General features: G+C 54.2%; 1 protein-coding gene across 1 annotated transcript in view; it reads left to right on the top strand.

The window, feature by feature from the left end:
* The first annotated feature begins 7342 nt into the window (after nucleotides 1-7342).
* Nucleotides 7343-11702, top strand: part of UBE2O (ubiquitin conjugating enzyme E2 O) — a 62197-nt gene continuing 57837 nt past the window's right edge. Inside the window, exon 1 of the mRNA XM_066332056.1 lies at nucleotides 7343-7757. Within this exon, the coding sequence (XP_066188153.1) occupies nucleotides 7386-7757 (372 nt within the window). The 5' untranslated portion in view covers nucleotides 7343-7385. The remainder of the gene's footprint in view (nucleotides 7758-11702) is intronic.

The following is an 11702-nucleotide window of genomic DNA, read 5'->3' as shown; positions in this document are numbered from 1 at the left end:
TCACTCAGTCTTAAAGTCATATACTCTGTGCAAAAGAGCTCAAGTTCTTCCCACGTCCAGAACATGGATGGTTTCAGCGAGAAGAGTCCCTTCAGCTGGGTTTTGGAAGCACATGTTGGAAGCGTAGGGGTGAGAGAGGAGCTGGGATGAGAGTCACACCCTTCCCTGTGCCCAAACCACTTCTCAGCAAGCTCAGCTCTGTACACCGACCTCCCAGCCCTCTGGGGAAATTCCCCCGCCCTGGGCTACAGGAGCAAGTCACAGTGGCCAGGGGAGCAGCAGGTGTCCCCAAGGCTGTCGGTACCCCGGGGTGTGACAGGGATGGAGGTGCTTACCAGCCGGGGACCCCGCGGCGCTCCCTGCCCGCCTGCCTCCAGCGGTGCTGCCTCGGCGCCGGCAGGACAGGAGGATCCGGGGGTTTGCCTCTCCTCTGCCTGCTGCGTCCTCCACGGCCCCTGCTTATATATATTTGTTATTTATGGAGCACGTGATGACATCCTAAGGAGTTTAAAACTCCGATGAAAGACAGGGAGAGGTGAGAGGCTTTACGGTGTCAGGCCAGCAAGGGGATCACCTCGGGCTTCTTTTTTTTTTTTCTTTTTTTTTTTTTTTTTTTTTTTTTTTTTTTTTTTTTTTTTTTTTTTCACTGGCGTGACTGGCTGCAGAGGGATAAAGCATTTAGCTGATTGCTCTGCGGGCTGGGCAGGGAGAGCAGGGGGCTTAGACAGGAAAGGGAGCACTGTCCTGTGCCTGATCCTGACCTCTCCAACAGCATCAAAAGCCTGTAGGAAGCCAACCCAGAGTGGATGAGCTTTACCTGGGGAAGGATGAGGAGGTTGCTGGTTGTTCCAGGCATGATCATTGCTTGGGCTTGAGCAGGGAGGAGTTTCTCAAGGGAATCAATTGGCTCCTCGAAAGATGGGGAGTCAGACCTAAAGTTTCTCGCCCAAGGAGCTCATTCCAAAAACCAAGCATGTCTCCCCCATGCAGCCCTCTGTCCCTGGGAGCTGTTACATAAGAAACTGGACAGGCAGAACCAGCAATGTTTGTCCCCGTCAGGACACGTGTAATAAAAGGGGGATTATCCCAGGCAGGAGCATGATGTTGGAGCATCATCATTATCATTGGGAACCAGACGCAGCCCTGAAAGCCCGGAGCAGGAGGCAGAGCTGGCTTTGTTCCACTGGAGACATTTCCAGGGCAGCTCTGGACCTGCTTTAGCTTCCAGCCATGGGCAAAATAACCTGGAGCTACGCCCTTATCTCTCTCTTTTAAGTTTTTTTCATGGAATCAAAACAGAAATATGACCCAGCAGCTTTTTGCTCTTCAGAAATGGCATTTTGGAGCAACTGCCAGCCATTAAAACAGCCCAGCAGAGCAGAGGTTGGCCCGTGGCTGGAATAGTCAATCAGGGATGCTGCATTCCACAGTTTTAGCTGGGTCTGCCTCTTCCTGCTCCCACACAGCTGCAGAGGGTCAACAACTCCATTAAATTAGAGCCACAGCAGCGTGCCTAGATTTGCATATTTAGCAGCTCTCTCAGCATCTTCAAAGAGCCCCGAGCCGTGCCAGCGGCCCCGCAGCCGGGCTGGTCCCTCTGTTGGAGGGACACTCAGGAAAACAGCAATTATCTCCGGGTAGGATTTGCAGCGAGGGGCGACATGTGGGAGGCAGATGAATCACGGCTCGGCCCCCCCCTGTGCCAGGGCTTGGGAATGAAGCCACGCACACACAGCTCAGGGCTCCTCAGCTGCACCGGGCTGTGTCCCCGGCCCCGCCGCCGTGCCCCATTAGCCCGGTGCTCAGCGGATTAAGCTGCTTGTGGTGTCTGCAGCCCTCTGGCTTTGAGGCTGGCTCTGCCATCACGGGATTCAGATGGCGTCGGGATCCTTCCCTGTGTGACGCCATTGGGGAGGTTTCTCTCTCAGGCTCACGTAATTGCATAATTCCCAAGCTGGACATTGTTTTTTTACATCCCTGTTTAGCACCTTTCTCTGCCTTGGCCATGGAGACCCACATTTCCAGGAGGGTGATGCTTTTCTCCTGGCAGTGACCTAACAGCAGGGCTCTGCAGTTTGGCATTGCTGCAAGGTTCAGCTGTGGGCTCTAATTTCCTTTTCCCTCACCTCCTTCCTTTTCATCACTCGTGCTGGTGCTTGTCGTTGCTGTAACTTCCCAGCAGGATGTGGCTCTTTGGACATATCCAGTATTCTCAGCACTCGCCAGGTTGTTTGCCTGCTGCTTCTATCCCCCAGTGCTCCCTCTCAAGCTGCCAGGAGTGGTTTTAATTCACCGGCAGCTCCTGAGAAGCCAGTGTGCTTCCAGTCTTTCCTCTGGAGCAAGACATTGTGGTTTAGGAACCTGCCAGCTGCTGCTCTTTCAAAATAGCAATACAGAAGAGTGGCCAGTCCCCAGCCCCACGCTCTGAACAGGCCCTGGAGGGGCTAGTTTGGCCCCGTGCTCTGAAGTGTTTATATATATATATATATGTATATATATATATGTATATATGTATATATATATATAATATGAATAACATGCAAATATACATGTGTTTCCTCCGGCATATTCCCTTTGGCCTGGCAGTGGTGGGACTGATTCATTCCACAGACACTTTCAAGGAGCTGAGGAAGCGATGAAAGGATGCAAGGATAAAAGGATGCTACTTCACAGCTTATTTGTGTTCTTAGCAATGGTTAGGGGAACAGGCTTTGAACTCTGGCTTTGACCTGCAGTAGATAAACACGTGCCTTTGCAGGGCTGGTGTGTCTTGCTGCTCTTCTGCCCTTGAGAAAGGAGAACAAGCAAACCTGCCAGACAGTTGCAGCCATGTCTGCTTGGCCATGGCAGCCTCAGCCAAAAGCTGGAGATTGGGTGCCAGGACCCAGCCAGGAGCTCTTTTGTCTCCTCCCCGGAGCACAGCACTGCTGGTGATTTACCTCCTCTCCTCTCCGTGATCTGGGGTTTGTAACTAGGTCATGGCCACTCCTGGCACAGTCCTTGGGGAGAAGGGGGTCAGTGGGGGCTGCAGGAGCTTCTCTCGGAAGAGAGGGCTGGGGATATGGGAAAGAGCTCAGGAGAGGAAGCCCCACCCTCTAGACCCAGGCCTCCAAGCGGTTTAGAGCAAGTCCAGCTTCGGGAAGAGGAGATTCCAGCAGTGTGGCAATTGTTGGGGCACCCTGTTTCTTACAGGAGCTATCCTGCCCTCGCTCCAGCCCTAACTCTGGCACACTGCTGCTGAGAGCCACGGTGACTCCTGGAAATGGCTGGGGACCAGATGCCACCCACGGAGAAGAAAAATCCTGGAGGGCAAGGCTGAGCCTGGACAAATCTCATTGGGAGGGTTGTGAGGTCTTGGTCTCAGTGAAAAGGGTGAGAGGAGGGAGCGGGGGAGGATCGTGCTTACAGTGAGTTGTCCATGTACAAGGTGATGCTGCTCTGAGTGTTTTGTAGGAGAGCCAGCAGTGTTTGGTCAGGGCAGCAGAACCGGAGAGGGCAGGGCTGGGTAATCACGATTCCTGCGGGATCACAGAATGGCTTGAGGTGGAAGGGATCTCACAAACCATCTCATTCCCTGCCCGCCCAGCCCCCGGAGGCTCTCCGGGATCACGGAGACAGGATGAAGGATTTTGCCATATGCTGCATCACTCGCTCATGTTTCTGTTCCCTGATGTTAATGGGGACACAGGGACTCCTGCTGATCTGCTTGTCAGCACGATGATGAAGATTAACCCCAGGCTCTCCCTGTGGGACGGTCTGGGAGCATTCCCTGCGCCACGAGCTGCTCTGAAAGACCTTTCCTGAAGGCACCAGCTCTTGCCAGCAGGGAAAGGACAGGGACTCCGTGCCTCTGCGAGGCAGCAAAAGAGGGAAATACTGGGAGGATTGGCCGAGGAGGGGTTACAGAGCGCTCACCTGCACCTGAGCGCCGAGCGGAGCTGCTGCCCCTGGGGACCCCATGTGTCATCCGCTCCCCCGGCAGAGCGGAGCCACCGGGAGGCGACAGCCCACGAGGTGGCACCAGAGCCCCGCCGCAGCCCGGCATCGGCACCGACAGGACAGCGCCCGAGCCTGCCAGCGCCGACCGGGCTCCGGCATCGCGGCACCCTTGGGCGCCTGGCACCCTCCGGGAATCCTCAGTGGACATCCCGGCACCCAGAGGTCATTCCAGTCCCTGTGGACATCACAGAGCCGGGCAGACATCCCCTACAGCCCGCAAACATGCTGCTGGCATCCTTGGCACCTGCCGCGCCTCTTTGGATCCTGTGGGTATCCCCAGTACCTGGGAGACCCCCCAGCACCCTGTGGGCACCCAGCACCTGCCCTTAAACCCTGTGCAAAGGTGCCCTGTGAGAGAACCATGGAGGAAGGACAGGGCTGGCTTTTCACCAGGATCTCTACAGGGAGATAAAGGATATCCTGGGTATCCCAGCACTTGCTGGGCATCTTGGCACCCTCTGGGTATCCTGGCACCCTCCGGGCATTCCGACACGCCCTCTGGGCAGCAGTATCTCAGCAGGGAGACGCTGGTGATCTAACCTAAGTGCCATAAGGTGGTTAGATCACAGGCACAGCTTGGTTCCAGGGAGGATGTTCTCCTGCAGAGCAAAGGCCGTCCCTTCCCAAAACAGCCTTACCAGCAAGAATTGTCCCTAAACTGGGCAGGGAGGCTGCTTGACACATGTCACTTTGCAGAAGTCCTGCGTGTTTTGCTGGGTGGTGTGGACTTGCAGCGGTGCCTCAGTGGACATCTGAAAAGTGATGTTAAATAGGAGATGCTCATTTTGACACCCAAGCACCGGAAAATCTGAAGGCTGTCAATATTGTGACAGAGCAGGCCCTGGGCTGCTGTGTCCTAAAAAAGCAATCAGTCCTCCTTCAGAGCTGATGGATATCAGGGCTCCAGCTGGGATCAGAGTGCAAAAACACACCCTGCTCCACTCCTGCTAACGAGCAAACAGCCCTGACTTGTCCCCATTATAATCCCCCTGCCGTGAGCCCGGCCAGGGGTATAATGTGATTGTTTTCATGGCTATTTGTGGCTACCTGAAACCCCACCACTGCTCTTCAGCACATAATTGCCCTGAAGAGGGACAGTTTCCATCTCCACACATGATGATGCCCATTACTGTATCTATATTTTATTAGTGGCTGTTGCAATGTACATTAAGGAGATGATGAGGAGCATCACTGTGCTGGATAAAGCTCTGCTTTGAAACCTCAAGACATGGCATCAGATTAAATGATGCGTTTCTCAGAGGCCTGATTCTGCTTCCACAAAGCACAATTCTCCCTGGCTACAGAGGGAGAGGGCGTGGTACCTTGTCCACAGCTCCAGGTGGGCTGGATGAATGCCCTGGGGAGAGGTGTCATACTCCCCTCTCCAGCACAGCCATGGGCAGAGGGTGAAATCCTCATGCCTGAGGTACTCATGTGCTTTAGAAATTCTGAATGCTGCATATCAGTCCTACACCTTGTCCACTTCACAGAGATCAGGGCATGTGGATGCAGGTCTGTATTCCCAGGAGCACATCCCTAGAAACAGCTGTAAACCCACAGTGGCACTGGCTGGATATTTAAACTGCCTCTCCCTATGGGGCATGCTGCTATTTAGCCACCCAATGGTCCCTTTTAGCTCTGTTCTGTTTCTTATCCCTGGGGGTGAAGCCAGAAAACGCTCCAGCAAGGAATCACATCAACACGCTGCCTTTCTGATTAACAGGATGCTTTGGGGTGTGATTAAATGTGATTAAAGGTGGAGGCTGGATTGGCCTGGGAGAAGACAGGGGCTGGAAGGCTTCACTGCCTGCAGGTCCCTGATTTGGGGGCAGGACAGGGAAAGTTTGTACTTCTCCATCCCTTCGAGCATCCTGCTGCCCTGCCACCCACTCAGGGGTAGTGAGGAGCTGGGCAGAGCTCCCAGTGCACCCACCGCCCACAGACTGCCTGCCCCAGCCTCTCCTCAGCTGCTGCCCAGGGCTTTAGGGCCGTTTGCAAGATTGGAAAATCCCAACCTTGAGGAGAAGGTTCCAGAATTTAGGAGGCAAGCATGGGCAGACTTTTACCCAGGCTGCTTTTCCTTAAAAGAGAAACCTTGGAAGGTGGACTGAAAGGCAGCTGGTTGATCCAGCCAAGGTGGAGCAGTCTGGGAGGGAGAGGGCAAGGGGGAAAACACTGCTCTGCTGCTTCTGGGGTCTTTTTTGGAAGAGAACAAATTAGGCCGAGGATTTCAGGCATTTTCTTGATATACAAGCCAGTGTTGCACAGGCAGGAAGGTCTAGGGAGAGAAGAGGCAGGATGTGTTGTGGTAAAATATAGGCAGTGAAGGCTATTTTGGATTCCTTTAGTCCTTTGCCTGCCAGAGCAGCAGGACCTGCTCAAAAAAACTTTTCTATTTACAAAATCTCTGCAGACAGAGGGGAAAAATCCTTAGAGCCGATGAAGCCAAATATTCAGCTCATTTGCACACCCTAATGAGGGCTTCTAGGAGCCATGAAAAGCAAGACCAGGCTTTGATGTCAGCTGGAGAGCAGCTCCCAGCATCGAGCAGTGCCCAGTGCCAGGATGGCCCCCCAGCTGTGCCCACGCAGAGGGATCGGAAAACAGCACAGCCCCGATCACTGGGGAGCGGGACATGATGCAGGGCAGCCCACGGTGACTGAGAACTGGGGCATGATGCAGTGCAGTGTCCCCCCATCACTGGGGCTCAGGGACACTGCAGTGCAGCCCCCTCTCTCCGGGGATCAGGATAATGTAGTACAGGCTCCTCCATCCCTGGGGACGATGCAATGCAGCCTCTCCTCCCACCCCTGGGGGTCGTGGGATGATGCAGCAGTGCCCTCATCCCTGGGGTTCAGAGGATGATGCAGCCCCTCGGCCATCCCTGCGGGTGATGATGCAGTCGCCCCTCATCCTTGGGGATGATGCAGAGCAGCCCCACATCCCTGGGGGTCAGAGGAGGATGGCGCCCCGCATTCCTGGGGACGATGATGCAATCCCCCTATCCCTGGGGATTAGAGGACGATGCAGGGGCCCCCCTCCTCAATCCCTGGGGCAATGGCGCGGCGCAGCCCCCATCCCTGGGGAGGATGCAGCCCCCATCCCTGAAGACAATGCAGCCCCTATCCCTGGGGACAATGCAGCCCCCATCCCCGGGGAGGATGCCGGCCCCCATCCCTGGGGACGATGATGCAATCCCCCGATCCCCGGGGATCAGCACCCCCCGGCCCCGCCCAGGCCCCGCCCTCCCCTCAGCCCCGCCCCAATGTGGGCGTGGCCCGTGGCGCTGTGGGCGGCGCTCCCTGGCCCCGCCCCCGGGCCGTTACTTGCCGCCCCTCCCCTGCCCTCCCCCTCCTGCCGGCCGCGCGCTCCCGCTCACCGGCGCCATGGCGGAACAGCCCGAGGAGGGGGCACCGGCGGCACCGGCACCCCCGGCTCCCCCCGCCGCGCTGCCCCTCTCCGCCCCGCCGGGCGGCTCCCAGCGCCTCCTCTTCTCCCACGACCTGGTGTCGGGCCGCTACCGCGGCTCCGTGCGCTTCGGCCTGGTGCGCCTCATCCACGGCGAGGATTCGGAGGAGGACTCTGAGGAGGGCGGGCGCGGGGCCGCGGCCGGAGGCGCCGCCAGCTCGGGCGGCTCCGAGTCGGGAGGCCCCGGCGGCGGCGGCGGGGAGGAGGGCCGCGCCAGCCCGCTGCGGCGGGGCTACGTGCGGGTGCAGTGGTACCCGGAGGGCATCAAGCAGCACGTCAAGGAGACCAAGGTAACCGGGGCGAGGGGCGGCCCGCGGCCTGCACGGGCCCGGGTCCCTCCCCGGGGGGCTGGCGCCGGTTGCGAGACCGCGGCGCCGCCTTGGAGGCCTCCCGGGGCAGGGCCTGCTCGGCCTGCGGGGTCGGTGCGCTGGAGGCTCCCGGGCAGGAGGTCGCTGCCCCGTTTCCCCCGTGACCGCCGTCCTTGCCCGCCCGTGCAGCCGGAGCGGGGACGGGGGACGGGGTTCTCCCGAGTGTGAAATCCCCGTCCCTCCCTTCATCAGCTCCCTCTGGCAGCCCAGCATGGATGCTGCTGCTGCCTGGCGCTGATGGCAGGGCACGGCTGCTGTGCTGAGGCAGTGGGGCTTGCTGGCATGAGGAGAAGCGTGCCTGTGAAGGTGATTTGAGTGAACTTCCAGACATCTCTTACTTGCTGGAGTTGTAGGCCAGTATCCCAGCCTTTATTGCACAGTGTCGTCATCGGCTGTTCTAGGGGAGTCAGCAGTCGAGCAGGGAAACCACCCCTGGATAAAGATTTCAGCAGGAAGCAAAGACGGTTTGGGTCTGCCCTTGTTTACGTGAGCATTTGCCCTTTGCTAATGAGGTGCGCGTATATCTGTGGCATCTTAATTATATCTGACGAGCCACAAGGTGTAGGTCTGCACTGGAATATTCCCACTTCCCAAAGTTGCTCTGGCCTGGGGTTTTAGCCTGGGGTTTTAGCCCGGGCTGACTGACAGTTCAGAGACAAAAGCGGGCGAGAGGGGCACTGTAATAGAGCACAAAGGGGCTGCCAGGGATGGGCGTTGCACTGAGCAGAACCGGTGCCTGCACTGTCCCTGCAGGGTCCCCCTGCTCCTCGGGGCTGGCAGGGGGAGGCAGGAGGCTTCTGGAGAACCGTCTGCTTTGCTGTTTCAGACACGGCCCCACAACACTGCAAGAGAGAGGGGAGAGTGAGAGGAAGAAAGGTGTGTTGCAGTCCTAAAGGCATCGCTAGGATTGCCAGTGCTACAGAATGAGCTAAATTTAGGTGGTAGTGTCATTAGACACGTGACCGCTTGGAGATAAGGAAAATGAAAACAGGTATTCTGAAAAGATACTGCTACCTAAAAAAAAAGCCTCTTTTCTCTAAAAAAATACCCCTCCATAATTCCGTCACTGCAACCTTCCAGTAAAATCTTGGTGTGTTGTTGCAGCAGAAATTTGTCCCAAGTTGAGTTTGCTTTTCAGCATCTAAGCAAAGCTGCCTCCATTTGGGTGAGTAAACACAGGTTTAGTTGGTGCTGTTGGGTTCCCAAATCCAGGAGTGTTAGCTCTGACTTCAGTCACTGGTAACTGCACCCATTGCAGTGTTAGAAAAAGCTGGACTGAGGAGCATCAGAAATCAAAGGCAGTTATGTAAACAAACAGTCTGTCTGTCTTCCCTTTTAGTGCTTCTGCCGTGCTGTAGGTGCCTTTACCACTTGGGTAATGGACCCTGGGGAGAAGTTTCCTCAGTGCTTCAGAAATTTAGGTGTACTTCTATTGATTTTTTTTTTTTTTTTGGAAAGCTGCCCACTAACCAAATTGAGAGGCGTTGTGTACAGTCTGCACTGCAGTTTGGGGTTGCTGAAAACAAACCTGACACCACTGGAAACATGCAGTGAGACTGATCATGGTTTGGTGGTTATTAATTGGGCATTTTAGCTGCCTGCTGAGCCAGCCCCTTTTGGGTTCCACTGATGTGTAAGAACCAGCCAGGTAAGCCTGGCATGCTTGTCATTGTCTGTGCTGGGAGGGTACAAACCGTAGGCATTACATGGTTATCCTACTAAAGTTTGTTGGCTTTTTGGTGCTGTTACCTACAGGTACATCTTTTGGCTGTGCCTGACTCACTAGCATCTTTGGCTGTGAGAGTCTTGTTTGATGTCCTTAAAACATTAACATGTTCTGGTGACAGCTAAACCCTGGACTCCAGAGGATGTTTGTTGCACTCTTTTATTTCCCTTAAATCTGAAATGGGCAGAGGGTAAAGGTGCCAAGGCTTTTGTGTGTCAATTTAGTGTATCAGGTCCTGATTCCACACAGAAAGCTGGCTGCATGTCTGCCTCTTGTTTGTCAGGTGCTTCAGGATCTGGGAATCCTCGTGTGTATGTTGGATAGAGCGAGTGTTGTAACTGAGGGAGAAATAAAGTTGTTGGAAATTTTCAGTCCAGGGAAACAGCACCTTTGGCTTCCAGTGCAAAGGTCAAAAGCAGCTTTCTGTACCCAATTATAATCCTCCAGCTTTCCTGTCCAGTCGTGTTGCATCTGGAAGTTCAACACTTGCTGTTGCTCTGTCCTGTTGGGAATGGTAGGCAGAATGCCACTTAAACCCAGGCACACAATTATTGATGTTAATCAATAACAGAAACTTTTTCTTGAGATAGAGCTTAGCAGTTGATGCAAAGCCCCACCAGCTCCTCCAAGAATTGTGTATGTGAGCACATTCCTGCCTTTGGTTCCCCTGTTGATAGTCATTAGCCACACAACAATGATGTGAATAAAAGAAGAGCCGGAATTTCTTTCTCTCTGGCTTCAAGTGCTCCTTTCCTGCTTTCTGTGGCCATATCAGCCATTTAGGACACTGGGAAATAACTGTTGCTGAGTATCGTAAAACCTAAGCAGACCTGGAAGGAGAAAGCTTCCCTTTCCAGATAGATTTGCCATCCATGTCTTTCCTGACCCAACAAATCTGCAGAGCAGTTCCTCTGGCTGGTTAAAGCTAAATCTGAATGTAATTTGGGAGGCAGGTCTGGAAGTACTGTGAACTGCTGTGAACACCTGATGCTTTTTCTAATGAATTATCAGGAGTACTTGGGACCCAACTGAATTTTAATTTCAGGATATCTCTGCTGTAGTCCAGCATTCCTACTGCACATTTGAGCTGTCTTTGAGAAGTTTATGGAAATGCCTGAACATACTAGGTATTAGTCAGGCTCTGGGGACTTTAAAATGCTGCTGCCCTTCCTCCTGCCTCTCCCCTGAAAGCCTCAGAGCTCTCTGCCACCTTTCATTTTCACAAAGCTCTGGGTGAGACAGATAGGCCTCTTGTGCAGCTGGAGGAAATGGAAAGTGCAGGTGTTGTGTTTCAGCACCTTATCTGAAGGCCTTCGGCCAGCCAGGCCTCCCAAGTTCCCTGTGCCTGCCTCTGGGAGTGAGAGCTTGGTGTGATGCTGTGATCCACAGACAGTGCTGGCTGATCTATGTGTAGGGACAATTGCAGGACCCCAGCTTTGCCTTAAGAGTCCAGGTGCAATTTTAAAGCAGCCTTTTTTATAAGGTCCGGAATACGGTTTAGCTTGGATTACTCTCTTAACCTCATTCAGCTTTGCTTTGGAAACAGATTCAAACTATCAGGACTTCTCAGACATAAGTTGGTGGCTGATAAACTCATTACCTGGAAATTGCCTGATGTTATCTCCAAAAGGCTCTCCATGAATTCGGCTCTGCTTCATCCTACAAAGACCTTCTGTTCTTTTCCACCCTTCACTTCTGTAATTTCCTGACCTCCAGATATTGGGTCATGGATCTAATACAAGGTCACAAGAGGAGTTTCTGAAGATCCTCAAGGTCTGTGTTTTCCCTCTGTCCATTCACAGCCACTCTGAGCCCTCACTGCTGGGATCCCAGCCCCTCAGCTTGTGCCCTTCAGATGTTAATCCTAGCTAGTGACTCTGCAACTTATTTACAACTGAGGCATGAAAACAGCCTTAAAAATGTTCCATCTTCAAGCCTGGCGAGGTGTTGGCCATCTGGAAGTGTGGTGATGCAGTGTGGGTACATTGGGCAGGTGAAGAGGGATAGCAGGATCCTTTTCAGGGCCGTGAGGAAATGCTGACCACAGTGCCAAACTCTGGTTCTGTTGCAGCACACCAATTCCATGCCCATAAACTATAAATAGTGGGTTTTACTGAGTGAGGAAGCTGTGTCTAACCCTC

This window comes from Sylvia atricapilla, chromosome 18 (assembly GCF_009819655.1).
Source record: "Sylvia atricapilla isolate bSylAtr1 chromosome 18, bSylAtr1.pri, whole genome shotgun sequence".
Classification (NCBI taxonomy): Eukaryota; Metazoa; Chordata; class Aves; order Passeriformes; family Sylviidae; genus Sylvia; species Sylvia atricapilla.
This window is presented reverse-complemented; position numbering and strand designations above follow the sequence as displayed.